The sequence below is a fragment of the Pongo abelii genome, chromosome 1 (assembly GCF_028885655.2).
Source record: "Pongo abelii isolate AG06213 chromosome 1, NHGRI_mPonAbe1-v2.0_pri, whole genome shotgun sequence".
In the NCBI taxonomy this organism is placed as follows: Eukaryota; Metazoa; Chordata; class Mammalia; order Primates; family Hominidae; genus Pongo; species Pongo abelii.
The window spans coordinates 200,240,882-200,259,204 of record NC_071985.2 but is presented as its reverse complement, the minus strand read 5'-3'; the positions used below and the strand labels follow the sequence as shown (position 1 = coordinate 200,259,204).

Genomic DNA, 18,323 nt, shown 5'->3' with positions numbered 1-18,323 from the left:
CCTAAGAAGTGGGCAGCAAACCAAGAGAGGCTCTTTGCTAAGGATCGTGCTGCAGTATAGTGGCAGTGACATAAACTGACCCAGAATTGCCTAGTTCTGGAGCCTTTTTGGATGTACTAGGTCCACCAATAAGTCTCACTTCCACTGCTCCCTGAGGGGCAACCCACCTATCTGGGGTGGGGGTCCATCATGAGTGCCTGATTTGTGGAAGTGATTCTAGTGATTGGAGAGGGAGTCCAAGACATCCTTGTCATACATTTTTTTTCCCCATAGGGATCAATGTTTTGACTGCCTAGGAAGGAAATTTAGTAATAAAATCCCCAAAAGCTTATCAAGTCTGGCCCTGTGGAAGCACTGTGAGGGGGACAGAAGTAACTACCATGGAGGTCATCATTGGGAACTCATTTCCCTGAGTCCTCACAGTCCTCATGTGTCAAGACTTTGCTGCAAGTGATAGAAAGTCCAATCCAAACAAGGGTGTATTGGCTTATGTAACAGGACAGTGGTCAGGCCAGCTTCAGGGCTCAAAGGATGTGTCTCCAGCTCTCCACTTTGTTCTGAGTCAGCTTCAGCCTGAGGCTCCTGTGGGGTCAGCAGCTCTAGTCTCACAGTCCCCAGGGTTCCAGCAATCAAGCCTCTGTCTCTCTGACAAAAGCCTCAGTGTCTTCATCTGTTTTATGCTGCTATAACAGGATATCACAAACTTGGTAATTTATAATGAGCAGAAATTTCATTCTGTTCATGATAAATTCCAGTCTCATAGTTCTGGAGGTTGGGAAGTCCAAGAGCATGGTGCCAGCATCTGGTGAGGGCCTTCATGCCATGTCATCTCATGCCGGAAGGCAGAAGAGCAAGAGAGGGTGAGGCCAGGCTTGGTGGCTCGTGCTTGTAATCTCAGCACTTTGGGAGGCCAAGGCAGGAGGATCATGTGAGTCCAGGAGTTTGAGACCAGCCTGGGCAACATAGGGAGACCTTGTCTCTACAAAAAAAAAAAAAAAAAAAGAAAATTGGCCAGGTGTGGTGGTGCATGCGCCTGTAGTCCCAGCTACTTGAGAGGCTGAGGTGACAGGATTGCTTGAGCTTGGGAGGTCAGGGCTGTGGGGAGCCGTGATTGCACCATTTGCACTCCAGACTGGGAGACAGAACAAGATCCATCTCAAAAAGAGGGTGAGTGAGAAAAATGGAACTTGAAGCCTCATATCCTTTTATAATCAGCATTAATCCATTCATGAGGGTGGAGCCCCCATGGCCCAACAACTCCCACTAGGCTCCAACTCCTAACACTGTTGCACTGGGGGTTGTTTCCAACACGTTTTTTTGGGGGGACACATTCAAACCATAGCACCCAGCAAAAGTCTAATTGGGTCTTCCTGGTTCTAACTGCATCATGTTGTATGCTTGTTTGGCTTGGGCCTAGGGCCCATGCTCTAAGCCTGGAGTAGAGGGTGAAGCCCTCACCTTCTTCACTTTCTGAAGCACAAGAGGTTCCCTAAGAGGAAACCAGAGTGTGTTACTATCAGAAGAGTAAAGGGATGTGTGGTAGCCAAGAACCAGCATGTTTTCAGTAATCTCAGGGGCCTCATCTCTTTCTCTGAAATTGACCTCCCATAGCCTGCTTTGCCATGAAAGGATGGGCTCTGGCAGCCATATTTGTGTCACATGACCCCATTGCAGCCACAGCCGATTGGCCAGGGATGGACACCTGACTCTGACTTGATACATAGGTGCAGCCAGTGGTGCATAATGGCTGTCCTGATTCATGTGAGAAAATTGTGCACACCTCTTCCAAGCTCTGCATTCAGGGAGTACTGGTAGCTTGAAATCAGCCATGGTGGGATTTACACCATGGATATTGGCAAACACTATAAATCAGGGCTTTCTTTTTCCCCAGTCAACCACTAGGCTTATACCAGCACACCACCAGACGGAGCTGACTCTCCTGTCAGATTGTCTATTCCATGAACTAGGAACAAGTTAGGAGATGGTGGGTACCTGAACTGGAAAACCCTGTAGACTGCGGTTTGGGGTGACTGTGTTGAGCTGGATACAAGCAGAAGAACAAAGCCGGCAGAGAAAGAGCAGAAATGGACCAAGGAGACCAAGAGCTGGTGGTAACCTCTGTTCCTGTCAGTCTTCATCCTCTGGCTATGTTTAATTTCCTGTTCGTTCTCACTTCAATGAGTTTAAGTTGCTAGTGGTGTGACATTGTGTTAGTTACTAAATCTGTGCCTGATTTCCTCATATGTAAAATGAGGTAAACAGTAGTAACCAACTTACAGTGTGGATATGAGGATTAAATGAATCAATACCTGTCTAATGCTTAGAACTGGCACGTTGTAAGACCCAATATATGTCCACATCATTATTGCTGCTATTTGCCTTAGCCCTAAGGGATCTATGGTCCTTATGATCAGTGATCCCTGACTAAGAGCTGAAGATGTTTGGGAATTTCTAGGGGTGGCATTTGAGCTTGCATGGCAAGGTGGGGCGGCTGGGACAGGTGGAGATTTTGCATGTAGCAGTGATGCTGAGGGGACTGAGTCTGATTTTCACCTGCTCACATGGGGAGTGAGTGCCACTGCCCCTGGGGGAGCCTCAGGATAGGTGCTGAGGACAGTGTTGATGGTAATGGAGGCAGCTGCAGAAGGAGCTTTAGCCCTCTTGTTATTCCTGCTTCAGATCCAAGTCTCTCTGTACCCACCCCCGCAACTCCTCCTTAGGCCTCTGGGCTCACTAGGAGGGGAGCCATTCCCAAGGGTTGCCCACCCTGCAGCTTCCTGGAACCCCTCCCTCCTCAAGAAGATCCCCAACAGCACAAGGCTGCCTCCAGCCCACGCCTTGGAAACTCCTAAGCATGCCATTTATTCCCCCTTTAAAACTGAAATGACTGGCTGGGCGCAGTGGCTCATGCCTGGAATCCCAGCACTTTGGGAGGCCAAGGCAAGTGGATTCCCTTGAGCCCAGGAGTTCGAGACCAGCCTGGGCAACTTGGTGAAACCCCGCCTCTACAAAAAAAAAAAAAAAAAAAAAGCCTGGTGTGGTGGTGCATGCCTGTAGTCCCAGCTACTTGGGAGGCTGAGGTGGGAGGATCACCTGAGCTCAGGGATGTTGAGGCTGCAGTGAGCCATGATCATACCCACTGCACTCCAGCCTGGGCAACAGAGTGAGATGCTGTTTCAAAAACAAACAAAAACCAGGAAATGACTGTTCTTTGGCAAATCCTTTGCACTCTCTGAACATGCTGGAGAAGAGGCAGGCATGGAGAGGAAGGCAAGTTGTGTTTTCTAGAGCACCACCACAACCCCTGCAGGGAGGGAGAGTGGCATCCACATTTCACGTATGAGAAAACTGAGGCCAGCAAAGGTAAGGAACTTGTCTACCCACACACAGAAGAAGAGCCAGTTCACATCATCTCTTACTGGCTCATGCTCAGGTATTGAATGGCCCAGCAATTGTTAGGGTCTGCAGCAATTGTTAGGGTCAGCATGTGTGGCCCTCAGTGAATGCTGCAGGGTAAGGTGGAGGACACACATCTTCCCCAGCTCACAGTCAGAAATTTTTTTTTTTGAGACGGAGTCTCGCACTGTCATCCGGGCTGGATGGAGTGCAGTGGCAAGATCTTGGCTCACTGCAACCTCTGCCTCCCAGGTTCAAGTGATTTTCATGCCTCAGCATCCTGAGTAGCTGGGATTACAGGTGCCCACTGCCATGCCTGGCTAATTTTTGTGTTTTTAGTAGAGGCGGGGTTTCACCATGCTGGCCAGGCTGGTCTCGAACTCCTGACCTCATGATCCGCCTGCCTCAGCCTCCCAAAGTGCTGGGATTACAGGTGTGAGCCACTGTGCCCGGCCAAATTGCCTGTTCTGACACACGTGGCCCATTCTCATCTCTAATCCTGAGTCCAGAAGGCCTTCTGGGTTTTGCTAATCTAGTTTAGATAGAAGACATTTTGAACTGCTTTTGAGAGGACAAATCTCTCTTATCATCAATAGCTGGGTCTGGTAAATAGCAAGAATTGCTGCCCTACCTGGGAGTGGAGGCTATTAAAATGCAAGGTTGGTGACAATACTACATAAAAGATTCAGGAGAGCCAGGGTGAAATCCCAGTCTCTCAGGGCCCCAGTTTTCCCAAATGTCAGACAAAATGTCAGGGGCTTCAGTGGCTACCTTCCCTGTCTCCTTGGCTCTGTGACCACCTTCCCGGGACGGTCTGACGCCTTCCAACTCCTATTCAGAGCCTGTGTTTCCCCACTGGGGATCCGAAGTCTAGACAGCTGCCGCGGATGTGGAAACTTCCCTCCCAGATACTGTGGCCAAATGTCGCCCTGCTATAGCCCCGAGGCCAGAAAATGTCATTTTGGACTTTGTCTAGGAGAAAAAGCCACAATAACAATTTGGGAATGTCAACTAAAGAATAAAAGTAAGTTTTTTAATAATTAAAGTTAGTGTCACTTAGAAGTCTTATTGAGGACCATCGACCAAGGCCTATGGCCCAGGAGGAGCTCTTTAGAGAGGTTCCATCAGATGCTTTGAATGTAGTATTTATTTTATTGAGACAGAGTCTTGCTCTGTCGCTCAGGCTGGAGTGCAGTGGTACGATCTCGGCTCACTGCAACCTTCACCTCCCGGGTTCAAGCGATTCTTGTGCCTCAGCCTCCCCAGTAGCTGGGATTACAGGTGTGTGCCACCACGCCCTGCTAATTTTTGTATTTTTAATAGAGATGGGGTTTCATCATGTTGGCCAGGCTGGTCTCAAACTCCTGACCTCAAGTGATCTGTGTGTCTCAGCCTCCCGAAGTGCTGGGATTACAGGCATGAGCCACTATGCTCGGCCTGAACGTAGTATTTTAGTTTAGAGTTTAGATATAGGTGGTGAAGCTTCAGTATGCGTAAAATTATATCTAAGTTTGTGTGTAAGAGTGTATCTGGTTATAGTTTATAGAAGCATGATCACTAACCCCAACTGACATTATCTTATATGGAGATATATCTAGAGTCACTTATTTTTTTTAGGGAATATAGTGGCTCTGGCAGGGACGTGGGGAGCTGTGTTTTTTGTTTTGACAGCTATATGCTGTCACAGTCAGGGCTTTGTGAAATTATGCTGGCAAGGGAAAGGAGCAAACATGGCTTCTTATGTTTGCTACTTTGTCTCGCAGCACAGGAATAATTTATCATAATATTACTGAAATATGTACAAACCATGCTTATGAGCAGGGGAGGTAAAAGGGCAGAGCCAATGACGGGGTGCCACCTGTGTTTCTTCCTGTGGCTCCTGCCCAGAGACATCCCGAGGGGCCAGCCACGCCTCTCCAGCCGCTGACATCACAGTGACTCGGACCCTCTGTGTCCTTGGGCAGTTATGTTTCCTCTTTGTGTCTCAGTCTCCTCATTTAAAAAGGGGGTTGCAGGTGGGACTAAAACATCTCCAGACACCAGCTGCATTCTGCAGGCTCAGGGGTGAAAGGTCTACAGGCTGATAGCTCGAGGCTCTACTGCAGTTGTGCCTCGCTCACTGTTAAGGGAAGGGGATTTTTCTCTTGAAGTGAGGAGCTCCTCCTCCTACTCCCACTCCCACGGACTGGCGCACATGAAGCAGGTAGGACTTTTGTATCCAGTATCTCTCTGCCCTCCAGAGCGCCATCAGCGTCCAGAAGGGCCCCGCCCGGTTTCAGGATCTCTTCCTCTCGTGACTCCCACTCCACACCTTCCCGGGGCCAAAGACGCCCGGAGCGGGAGCGAGGCCCGGCCGGCTGGGCCGGCGGAGAAGCCGGAGGGCCGGGAGCCGGCGGCGGCGCTAGTCCCGCAGCAGCCGGTACTCCTTGGGCGCCCAGAGCAGTCGCGGGCGGCGGATCTCGGCCCGCGGGCCGAAGTCCGGGCTCCAGCAGAACTCGGGCGACAGCACCTTGGCGGGCTTGTGCAGCAAGAAGAACTTGTTGAGGTGGCTCTCGTCGTGCCAGCGCGCCTCCAGGCCGCGAGCGCGGTCCCAGGCCAGGCCCCCGACACAGTGCGCCGTCAGCCCGCGCAGCGCCGCCACGCTGCCCCAGAACACCGCCGCGTGGTAGCAGAAGTCGCCCTCGCCCCACGCCATCGCGGCGGCCGAATGCGCGTCGCGCTCGAAGGGCAGCAGCCACGACGGCCAGTGGTAGTGCCAGGAGTGCAGCTGCGCCACCAACTCGGCCAGCGCCTCGGGCCCAAAGGTGCCGCTGAAGTGCTGGTCCACGTCCATGCAGAACACGAAGTGCGCCTCGCGGCCCAGCCGCCCGCCTGGCGCCGCGTGCAACGTGCGCATGCGCGCCATCGACACGTCTTGCCAGCGCCGCTCGCGCGCCACGCGCTCCACGCGCAGCCGCCGTCCCGGGCCCAGCGCCACGCAGGTCACCGATCCCGGCCGCTCGGTGAACACGTAGTACACCACGCTCTGGCCCGCCGTGAAGTGCTGCTCCGCCGTCTCCAGGAAGCGCTCCAGGTACTTTTCCAGGTATCTAAGGGCGTGGCGCCACGGTCAGCCTGAGAGTGAAGCGAGGCGGGGCCGGCCTCCCCACCTCACCTCACCCCTACCCCCACCCCACCCTCACCCCGACCTCATCCCACCCCTCCCAACCCTCACCCCCATCTCACCCTACCCCAACCTCACTCCATCCCCACCTCACCCCACTCCCACCTCCCCCCCACCCCCACCCCACCCAACCGTCACCCCCACCTCAACCCACCCAACCCCAACCCTCACCCCACCCCAACCTTATCCCTACCCCCACCTCAGCACGCCTAACCCAAGCTCACCCCCACCTCACCCCCACCCCAACCTCACCCCACCCCCACCCCAACCTCACCCCACCCCCACCCCAACCTCACCCCACCCCCACCCCAACCTCACTTCACCCCACCTCACCCCTACCCCACCCCAACCTTACCCCCACCCCACCAGTGCTGCCTGGTCCTCCCCACACCCGGCCTTGGAACTCCGGACCCTCTAGCCCTAGCATCTTTCAACTTTAATGGGGCAGGGCAGGTTGGACTGAAGATGCTTGCAAATTGCCTGCCACTCCTGCCTCATACTGGCCCTTTGGAGGACTGGCAGCGTTTCTGTCTTTAGAGCTCCGAGCCTCCATTTAAGAAGTCCCAGAACTTGGGTGCTGCCATGAGTGAGGAAGCCTAAGCTGGCCCCACCAGTCTTCAGCAGTTGGTCTCCCAGCTGAGACCCAGACATTTGAGAGCATGAGAAGAGGAGCCCTTCCTGCTGAGCCCTGTCTGAATTACTGACACACCGAATTATTATTTTTGAGACAGAGTTTCGCTCCTGTGGCCCAGGCTGGAGTACAGTGGCGCTATCTCAGCTCACTACAACCTCTGCCTCCCGGCTTCAAGCGATTCTCCTGCCTCAGGCTCCAAGTAGCTGGGATTACAAGCGGCCACCACCACGCCCCACCAATTTTTTTGTATTTTTAGTAGAGATGGGGTTTCACCATGTTGGCCAGGCTGGTCTTGAACTCCTGACCTCAGGTGATCCTCCCGTCTCAGGCCTCCCAAAGTGCTGGGATTACAGGCGTGAGCTACTGCTCCCGGCCCTCCACAGAATTATTTTATGAGCTATAATAATAAGCTGTTTTAAGTCACTGTCTTTCACTATATAGATAACAAGGCTGCCTGGAATACTGTATGAACAGACCTTGGGATCCTAGGACTTTAAAATATTAGTCACAGTGCCTAATAATACTTTGAACTTTTATCATGTGGCAGCCGCTGCTTTCTAAGTCAATGTGCATTGTCTCATCTAAAGAGCGTTAGAAACTTGTATGTACCATTGGTAAGTGGTTGAGCCAGGATTTGAACCCAGCTTGGCCTTAGAGCCTGTACCTTTACTTGCACTTGCTCTATTCCTGGTGACTGTGGGAAATGAGAATCAGAGACCTAGGAAATCTCAGCATTTCATGGTGTTAGAATCTTGGAACTCAGGACCTCAGTATCCCAAAATTTTCTGTACCTTGAGTGTCTGACCCCTAGGGCTGGGGCAGGAACGCCCTACTCAGCATGTGTGATGGAAGTGGGAGCACCGAGGCCCTGGGAGAGGCGAAGGCCCAAGTAGCCCAGCAGTTCTGCCCACCTGGTCCACGGGGCAGCCCTTGGTCCTTTTCATCCCCTTGCCTGTCAGTGGCACTCCTGGCTTTCTCTCCCTTGTAGGGTGTTGGGGACAGAGTTCGAGGAGCCTTGAACGGTTGTCTGGGGTATCTGGTAACAAAATTCCTTCCCCATCCTTCCTGAATGGGAGGTTCTCACCACCTTCCCAAAGCAACTAGTTCCACTTTTAGAAATGCTTCTTTTAGTTGCCCAAAACTAGTTATAGGATCTGACTGCCACTGTCAGCCAAGAGTCCCCTTCGTGTCACTTCAGGAAGGTTGACACGCAGCTTAGACACTCCCTGTCATCCATAGTGGGGAGGTCAGCACCCCGCTGCCATTTCTTCTCTTGACTTCCTTTCCTGTAGTGATTGTCCCGTGCCCTCCACAGTCACCTGTTCCCTTCACAGTCACCTGTTCCCGTGGCTACTCCCTCAACTTGATCTTCATCAGTGTCTGTCCCACTCTGTAAGGACCTCGTTGTTCGAGCTCACTTACTGTGATTACCACCCCCAACCCAAAACAGTCCTACCTCACTGAATCCTCTAATCTGGTGACCTTGCCACTTCAGTATTTGTCACCCCCTTCCTCTCTTCACTTCCCTCTGCCCAGTTCAGGTTCCCTCCCTTGCAATCCTTCAGCTCCCCAGCCCCTCTCCCTTCATCAGACTTGCTTGGCACCTGCCCCCACAATCCTGTGTACCTGCACCTGAGCTGCTGACCTCCAATGGGCACCTACTGCAGTGAATCATCCCTCTACTTACCCAGTCACACTCCCCTCCTCACCACTCTCACCTGAAAGACTCCATCATTTTCTCACTACAAAACCAGTGCCTCCAGATGGATGAGCCCCAGCCCCTAGGCAGGTCCCTTCCAGATGTGGTTCTAGAACAGCCCTGGCTGCCTGTGTTGGGCGGGCTCTATGGTGTTGGTGTCCAGGGAGGAGGAGAAGGATGGTCCTGTGCTCATCTGGGGGTGTGGGGCAAGAAGTACTGTCTTTGCTTCTCGCTTCACTTTGGGATCCCATGGCACAGGGGAGCAGGGTGCCCCGCCTCCTTCATCACATGCACACCCCTCCCACTCACAGCCTTGACAGCACTGCTTCCCTTCCCAGGCCTTACCTGCCTACAGCAAAGACAGTCAGCCCCATGGTGAGGTTCTGCTGTCTAGCCTCTTGCTTGGCCACATCTGGGTCGAAAGTGCCATCCCAAATAATGGGAGCCCCCCAGGGGGTACAGGTCAGAACTTCAGGTCGGGCCCTGGCCAGGGCAGGGATGGGAAATGGAAATAGCTCCATTCATCCACCCACTTGGTGCATGTTCACTGCCACCTCCCCAGTGCTGAGCCCTAGGGACCCATAGACTGATGAGACCTAGTTCCTGCCCCTGGAAGCCTTCAGCTCAGAGCAACACAGAGGACTGGGAGGTGTGGCCCGATGGGGCTGCTGGACTTGGTGTCAGAGTGCCTGGCTCTGCTGGGGTGGGAGATGTGTGGAGGGCAGGGACATAGGGCAGAGCTGTGTAGGGTTTGGGGGTGCCCTTGGAGTAGGAGGGATGGGAGCTTCTTAGCAGGGACGCAGGGCACCTGTGAAGTTGTCTCTCAGCAGGGACATTGTGGCCGAAGGGCAGACGCCCATGGGGATGAGGGCTTCCAGATGCCTGTGGCGGGTTGAGGTTGGGGGGCGGGCAGCCGTGAGAAGCATGTCAGCCTGGCCAGGAGCCCTCTGGCTTTGCTTCTTACAAGGAGAGAGAGCTCACAAGGACACTTGAGCTGAGCTAGCCACCGCCCTCCATCCCTCAAGGAGGCACTTAGACAGATCCCCTTCAAACCTGACTCTGTGGTCCCACCTCAAGTGCTGGGGAAAGGGGCTTGTACCTGAATTTAGGGAGGCCATACAGAAACAGGCCTAAGAGGCCAAGTGCAAGTAGGATCTGCCGCCAGAAGATTCTCTTCCAGGCCCTGGGGGTGGGAGGGGGGCATCAGTAACTCATTTATATGTATAGACATAAATATTTATATGCACACATACATGAAAAGTCTTTCTTACTTCCAGCCAGCCGGTTCTTCTGCATGAAGGTAGCCAGTGTTACCAGTTTCTTGTGCAGGGGCATGACCTTGGGCAGGTTGGGGGGATGATAACATTAGGGTTTGAGGTACTTTTTTTTTTTTTTTTTTGAAACAACCTCACTCTGTCACCCAGGCTGGAGTGTTGTGGTGTGATCACAGCTCACTGCAGCCTTGAACTCCTGGGCTCAAGCTATCCTCCCACCTCAGCCTCCTGTGTAGCTGGGACTATAGACGCCTAATTTTGTATTTTTTTTTTTTTTTTTTAGAGATGGGGTCTTGCTATGTTGCCCAGGCTTGTCTCCAACTCAGCTCAAGCAATCCTCCCACCTCAGTCACTGGGAGTTAAGAGCTGTCTGGGACTTAGCGAAGAGTTACTGGGCTGGCTGTGGTCAGAGACCAGGTGTCTGTGGTGCCTCCAGTCACCAGGCCAGGTGAACTCCTCCAAGCAGAGCTCAGCAGCCCAATTCTTGGCTCAGAAGAGGTGGGCTTTGGGATTTGTCCACACTTTGTTTTCCAGGAAGGGCTCCAAATGCTGAGAATCTTAATAAGCTCCTTCTGGGGAGCTTGTTCCACTGTCACCCCACCTTCCTGAGTACTCGTGTATCTGGAGCAACTGCAGCTACATGGTAAGGAGCACAGACATGGGGGCCAGAGCCCTGGGTTCGAATCCCAGCTCCACCACTCATTAGCTCTCTGACCCTGGGGCAAGGTCTGGTCCTCTGCACATCAGTCTCATCTGTAGGATGGGGTAATAAGAACTCCTGCCTTAGGGCTGTCATTGCCTTCACACAAGCTAAGCGTTGAGAACAAGGTCTCTCATGTTGCAATAGTTCACTCAGCTTTAGCTAGTGATGACCATTCTTCCTGAACACACCCTGATCGTCACCTGGGCAGCCTCCTTACTCCACTCCCTGCCCCTACAAATGCATCTATTCATCCATCCTTCTTTCCTTCCTTCCTTCCTCTTTTTTTTTTTTTTGAGACGAAGTCTCGCTCTGTAGCCCAGGCTAGTGTGAAATGGCACAGTCTCAGCTCACTGCAACCTCTGCCTCCTGGGTTCAAGTGATTCTTGTGACTCAGCCTCCCGAATAGCTGGGATTACGATTGCCCACCACCTCACCCAGCTAATTTTTGTATTTTTAGTAGAGATGGGGTTTCACCATGTTGGCCAGGCTGGTCTCAAACTCCTGACCTCTGGTGATCCGCCCACCTCGGCCTCCCAAAGTGCTAGGATTACAGGCGTGAGCCACCGTGTCCGGCCTACAAATCCTTTCAAAACGTGGCTCCCCTGGTCTCTTTCAAGAAGGCTGCCAGCCTCAGACCCTCCTGCCCCTGCTTCTCCTGCTGCCCCATGTAACTGTTCCTTAGCAGGTGTGTCTAGTAAAGAGTGCTAAGAACTGCCTTGCAGGTGTGTGGATCCACCTGGGCACTGTCTCCGAGCTCAGCCCCTCCTCCAGTTCACTGCGCCAAGCCAGAAACCTGGGTGCACCATGACCCCTCCTGCTCTGCACCTGCTGTCTGCTTTCAGTCCCGGGTTGACCTGGTCTCCTTCATCTCTGCTCCCCCGCTCTTCCTCGTGCCCCACAGTGACCCTGGCCTGCTCCTCCATCACGGGATCATTGCAGCAGCACTCTTCATGCTCCTGGTCACTTCCTCCACAGCCCCAGAGTCATCTCATAACAAGTCACCCTGCCTTAACAGTTTCCACGTCACACAAACAGGTAAATCCTCATAGAAGAAGTGCATTTAGTAGGCAAATATATGGAAAAATGTTCACCCTCACTGGCAATCAAAGATATACAAATTAGAACAAGGTGGTATGTTTTGCCTATAAAATGAGCACTTTAAGAGAAAACATCATAGGGCTGGGAGGGGCTTGTGCATGTAATCCCAGTGTTTTGGGAGGTCAAGGCAGGAGAATTGCTTGAGGCCAGGAGTTCAAGATCAGCCCGGGCAATGGAGCAAGACCCTGCCTCCGCAAAAAATTAAATTAGCCGGGGCTGGGCGCGGTGGCTCATGCCTGTAATCCCAGCATTTTGGGAGGCCGAGCGGGTGGATCACGAGGTCAAGAGATCGAGCCTATCCTGGCCAACATGGTGAAACCCCATCTCTACTAAAAATACAAAAATTAGCTGGCCGTGGTGGCATGTGTCGGTAGTCCCAGCTGCTTGGGTGGCTGACGCAGGAGAATCATTTGAACTTGGGAGGCGGAGGTTGCAGTGAGCTGAGATCACGCCACTGTACTCCAGCCTGGTGACAGAGCAAGACTCTGTCTCAAAAAAAAAAAAAAAAAATATTAGCCAGATGGTATGCACCTGTAGTTCCAGCTATTCAGGAGGCTGAGGCAGGAGGATCGCTTGAGCCCAGGAGTTACAGGTTACAGTAAGCTATGATCATGCCACTGGACTCCAGCCTGGGTGGCAGAGGTAGACCCTGTCTTGATTTAAAAAATAAAAGGCATAATGAGAATAGCCAAGGTGCAAGAATGCAGTGAGATTGGCGCTCTTACACTTGCTGGTGGGAGTGCAAATTGCTACAGCCATTTGGAAAGCTACTTAGCTATGGGAATTGAAAGTGTTCAATATTCATCCACTTTGATTCAATAATTTCCAGCTTCTGGGAATCTGTTCAAAGGAGATAATCTTCAGAATAAGAAAAGTTTATGCATCAAGATGTTCATCAGTTTCTGTTAAGTTGTGCATTCAACATGTATTTATTGGACACAAGCTCAGCATCAAGCACTGTGCTAAGTCGGATTCAGAGGTGAATGAGACACAGACCCTGTCTTCAGGGTGCGGAGTCAGGAAGATGTGGGTGTAGTTGGGGGGGTGGTGGTGAGGGAATGGGTCACATGACAGACTGAAAACGGATGCATGGAACACAGCACAATGAATGCTGTGATTGGGAACAGTACCAGATGCTATGAGGCAAATTGGAGGGTAGCACCTGAGCTTTCGTAGATGAGGAGGTAGTTGGGGCCTCCTGGAGGAGGAGTTGACTTCTAAGCTAGGACCTAAACAATTATTAATAGAAGTTCTTCAGGTGAAGAAGGCATGGAGGGGGAAGAGAGGTCCATGGAAAAGAAACAACAGTGTGCAAAAGTGAGGAAGCCTCACTCCTGGAATGTCTGTGGAACTGCAGGGTGGAGTGTAGTAGCAGATGAGGAGGGAGGGATGAGGCTGCAGAGGTGAGCTGGGGCCAGGTCACCCGGGGCCCGCATGTCAGGCTTGGGGAATTGGACTTCATCTTGAGGGTCATGGAGAGCCCTGAAAGGTGTTTCCTCTGGGGAGTGACTCAGTCAGATTTTTATTTGAAACAAAAAACAAAACAAAAAACCCCAAAAACCAACCAAAAAAACCCCCACAAACCCTAAAGTCCTCCAGCTGAAATCTGGAGCCTGGCCATGGTGGGGTGGCAGGGAGGGCACTGCTGGAGGCAGGAAGATGAGTTAGGTGCCAGCCCCTGGGAGGTATCGGGGCAACACCAGGGAGTTGGCAGCTGGATGGGGAGGAATAGGTGGTGAGGGGCTGTCAGGGAGGGCACATGGGCAAGACTTGGCCATGGATTTGAGGGACGGGGCTGAGGTACCAGAAAGGAGAAGATGCCTGGTTGTCTGGTTGGAGGAAGGGGGCTGGAGCCCAGAAGGCAGGCAGGCTCAGGAGAAAGTTCTGGGATTTGCCAGGAGGGCAGGGATGTCATGGGAGAGAGGGAGAGAGTACAGAGGGAGAGGAGGCCAGGGCCCAGGCCTAGACCAGGTGGGAATGGAAGGGAGACTGAGCAGGTAGAGGACTTAAGGAGAGGCACATGGGTTGGGTGGGAGTGGGGCTGTCTTTTCAGAAGTCGGGCTGTAAGGAGGAAAGATATGGGGTGGCAACTGGAGGGGACAGGGTGGTTGTATTGATGGGTGTGTGCATGTTTCCCTTACACAAGCGAGACTTGAGCTTGGTTGAATGCTGCCTGGAAAGCACCCATAGAGAAGGCGTTTTGGGTCACAGGGAGAGGCATTATCTCAGCTGCTCAAATATAACTGAAGAAGGCTCTAGTGTCTAGCTGAAGGGACTGGCTAAATAAACGTGTTAGGAAGACTCTGCAGTCACATAGAAAAATGCTCATACAGGAACATTAAAGGAAAAAAGCAGGATCTAAAATTGATGTGCACTCTGATTACAATTTAGCAAGAATAAAAACGTGCATCAGAAAATAAGACTAAAAGGAAGAATGTGTTTGTGCAATAAAATTAGTTTCTTATTTTCTCCTCAGTTGTCTGTAATGTATTTACAGTATGTTGCTTTTTTAATAAAGGAAAAATTCAAAGTTAGCAATTTACACACAAAAAAATTTAAGTTATTTTGAGGTTTCCTGCTGAGTGCAGGACACCGTCCACATCTCTTAACCATGCCCGAGAAGCCTTCCAAGTCCAGCTCCTCCACTGTAACACTGTCAGTGCTTACAGCCCCTGGCCAGCTTGCCTGCAGCTAGGAATGGAGACTCTACAGTGACTAGTCCCAGGATGTTCCTGTAGCCTTCTCTGAAAAAGCAAACTAATGCAACAACCCCAGGATTCATCAGTAGGGAACTGGATCAATGAATCAGGCATATCTATACAGGTTGGGTATCCTTTATCCAAAAGTTTGGACCAAAAGTGTTTTGGATTTTAGACTTTTTTGGAGTTTTGAATATTTGCATTGTATTTACTGGCTAAGTATCCCTAATCTGGAAATCTGAAATTCAAAATGCTCCAGTGGGAGCATTTCCTTTGAATGTTCTGTCGGTGCTCAAAAAGTTTTGGATTTTAGAGCGTTTTGGATTTCAGATTTTTGGATGAGGGGTACTCAACTTGTATAATGGAGATCAACATGGCTATTGAAAAGGGTGAGGTAGATTTATATGTACTCTCTGGAAAACAGACCCTAATGTGTTAAGGTGAAAAGGAAGGAATAACTAATATGGAGAGGCAGAGCTTGCTTATGGCAGGGGGAAGCATCTGTGCCTGTGCACCCAAGCCTTTGCAGTCACGTATAGCCGCATTCTTTCATGAGTGTAGGAAGAGATCTAGAATAGCATCATCCAGTGGAAGTATAGTGTGAGCCACATATGTAATTTAAACATGTCTAGTAGCCACATTAAAACAGTGAAACAGGTGTAAATTTGGATGTGCTGGTTTAAATAAAAATATTGTTACAAATAATTTAATCCCCACATGCAGCCCATCAGCAAACCCTGTGGGTTCTCCCACTCACTCTCCTCCATCCCCCCACTCACTCTTCCCCCATCCTGCCATTCACTCTCCCCATCCTGTGTTCTCAGTGATTGATCCCAGTGACCCAAGTGGGACCCCTGCTTTCTCTCCTGACAGCCAAGTTGTTGCTTTTACCTCCTTCCTAGTGCCCAAAACTCCCCTCCTGGCCTCCCTCACTGTCCTATTCGTGCCTCCTTGTTTCTCACCTGGATTCCTATAACAGCCTCCCGACCCTGCCTCCGAGTCTCCATCTTTTACCCTTCACTATGAAGTCTCCTAGGCTTCCCCACCTCTGTATTCCGTTCTGATTGCACTCTTCCTTCCATCAGCCAACAAGCTCTGCATCATTCTTCAGCACCCAGCTTCCTCCTGTCTGAAGCTGGCCTTGACATCTCCTCCTCTGAGTTCCCTCCCCCAGGATGTGCCTCTGTCCCTTTCCCAGACCTCTCCTCCAGTACCTGCCAAGCGATGCTAGGGACTGTCTGCCCCACTAGGCTCCGAGTTTCTCTGTTTTGCCAGCCTTTGTATTCTTGGTGCCAAATCCCAGAGCCTGCCTCATAATTCATGCTATTGATAATTATTTGTTCAGCAAATGAATGAAACAACAAATGAGTTATTTGTGTTCATTCTCTATTCCAAGTTGACTGGTACTCCTTTGCTTAAAACTCCATTTTCTTCAGGATTAAGTCTGCACTCCTTATGCATAATCCCAGACACTGAGACGGATACCTGGCCAAGTGTATTATGTGCCTGTCCTGTTAAAGGCACACCACAGCCCCTTGAAGGAGATGCTGTGCTTATGTCTACTTTATACATGAGGAAACTGAGGCTTAGAAAGGTTAAATCACTTGCTTAGGGTTGCAGTTGCTCAGGGGAGAAAGCAGGGGTCCATTTGGGTCACTGGGATCAATCGCTGAGAACATAGAAGGAAAGATCAAGGAAATGCAAACTGCAGCTTGAGAAGCACTGAGTTGGGACACCCAGGTGAACACTGCTGTCCAGGGGACACACAATATCTGAGGGCAGCACTCAGCAAGGGGGCTGGGCCAGGGTCACTGTGTGAGAGAGGACGCACGGAGGCTTGGAGCAGATCGCAGTGACAGCTCACTTCTGCAAGGCTGGGTGGCCTCATTGGTGTGAATCAGATGCACCACATCTTCTTTTAGGAGTAGGTTTGGTTCCCTCCCTCTTTGCTACATATAACAAACTCAGGTGGGGCCTGGTTTTCATTTTCTTCCATAAAGGGAAAATTAAGGTCCAGAAAGTGAAAAGAACTGCCCAGAGTCCTATAGGCCAGTGGTGCACCTGCGCACGTGGCCTGCACTCCAGCAGCAGGAGAGGAGGCAGCACGTGGGGCGTTCGTTCTTGCCTGGGGGCTCCCCAGGGCTCACTCCCCAATCTCAGCATCCTCCTCCTCCCCTGTCAGCTCAGGGTCCTGCCAGTCATTCCCTGCCTCCTGGGGCACCAGGCTTTCCAGTCCCTAGTTCTACCCTCTGGGGATCAACTAATCAGCTTGTTTCTCCTCCAGTAAGTATCCGTGTTCTTTAGGTGAAAAGTCCCAACCTACTGCAAGTTTTCAGGGTGCACCTTCAGTAGGCATTTGCCATTCCTGTTTACACTTTACATCAAGGCATTTGCACGGCGGGTAATGGGTGGGGTTGGGCTTTGAGTAGGACTGTCTGATCCCTCAGCCAGAGCTTCCAGCATGGCATTTGGGCTCCATTTGACCTGGGCCTAGCTCAACCCTGAGGCTCATCTCACAAGGTTCTCGGCCCTGTTATTTCTCCCCGTGGGCTTGGCTTCTTCCCTTCCCACTCTGTTCAGCTCCTGTCTGAGCTCCTGGAGGGCTGGCTGCAGCTGGGCTTCTCTGGCTCCTAGAAGCCTGGTCAAACCCCGTACTGGGAGCTGGCAAGGCTGCCTCGGGAGATGCACCGTGGGAGGTGTGCGAGGTACTGCGTAAGGTACTACAGGAGCACGAAAAGGCTGGAGGAGCTTTCTCCCCTTCTGTGGCTGTCCCACCCTCTTCACCAGCCTCCTCCCAACCAGGGTAGGGCAAACCGATGCTTATTCTGGGCTCTGGGCCTCAGCCAGGGCACACAGGCAGAGTTGGTCTTGTGAACTCCTGTGGTCAGGCCTGGGAGGGTACTGAGACCCAGGACTGGGTGGGACCCACCAGCTCCTCCTGCCCTTCCTATGCCCCAGCCTGGGAGCCCGTAGTCTGTGGAGGCCCCTGACCAGTCCACTCCTCCACATTTCTTGTTCAGGTTCTACCTGCAGAAGGTGGTCCCTCAAGCTCCACCCTGTGCCCTGCTCCCCACTCTCCTTGGCTTCAAGAAAGGGTTAAAGATCAGCCATTAGGTCTTAAAGGGGCACAGTTTCCTAGTCCTAGACCATCAGTCCCAGTGGGGATAGAGGGAGCTCTCAGTTACAGTCGGGGAGGGAATGTACCTCCGGGTCTCTGCTTTCCGGCTCGCCAAGGGGGTTTAGAGTTAAGGGAAGCAAGGGGAGTCCAGCTTTTCGTTGGCTACAAAATCTTGTGGAATACAACCTCCTCCACCCCGGTGTCCATGCACACGGATTTTCTTTCTTCCCCTCTTGGAGCCACCTTTCCCCAGGACTGGAGGCTCAGCTGGTACTCCTGGGCTCACTCTGGTGCCTCCCCTTGGTACTATTTTAGCCATCAGACTGGATCCCTCTTAGCTCAGCTGTCCCCAAGCTTTCTTCCTCTCCATACCATTGTCCCCACTCACCTGAGTCCCTCCTTGAGAGCCATATGGGGAAGCAGGTAGGATGGCCTGGAGCAAACTTTCCCAGCTTAGAGCTGGGGAAGAAATGGCCTGCTCCTGGAGACCTGGAACAAGCAGCTCCTTCCCCTTTACCTCAGGAGCTGCACCCACAGGA

General features: G+C 51.9%; 1 protein-coding gene across 1 annotated transcript; it reads right to left on the bottom strand.

Moving 5' to 3' along the window:
- Positions 1–462: 462 nt before the first annotated feature.
- A3GALT2 (alpha 1,3-galactosyltransferase 2) lies at positions 463–11,792 on the bottom strand. The gene is made up of 8 exons (XM_054549432.2): positions 11,695–11,792; positions 9,992–10,075; positions 9,686–9,774; positions 9,238–9,376; positions 5,203–6,485; positions 4,168–4,368; positions 1,993–2,191; positions 463–979 (listed from the first exon to the last, which is right to left on the bottom strand). Exons 1-5 carry the CDS (start codon positions 11,790–11,792, stop codon positions 5,798–5,800), a joined length of 1,098 nt encoding a protein of 365 aa, XP_054405407.1. The 3' UTR covers positions 463–979; positions 1,993–2,191; positions 4,168–4,368; positions 5,203–5,797.
- Positions 11,793–18,323: the final 6,531 nt, after the last annotated feature.

What these genes read in the sequence shown, in the direction of transcription:
- A3GALT2 (XM_054549432.2), bottom strand. Translation starts at nt 11,792, where the DNA reads ATGGAGGAGCAGGCCAGGGTCACTGTGGGGCACGAGGAAGAGCGGGGG. An exon ending in CACAGGTGCCCTGCGTCCCT is followed by an intron (nt 9,377 to 9,685) that starts GCTAAGAAGCTC and finishes CTGCCCTGGCCA; the next exon opens with GGGCCCGACCTGAAGTTCTG. An exon ending in ACTGTCTTTGCTGTAGGCAG is followed by an intron (nt 6,486 to 9,237) that starts GTAAGGCCTGGG and finishes CCACGCCCTTAG; the next exon opens with ATACCTGGAAAAGTACCTGG.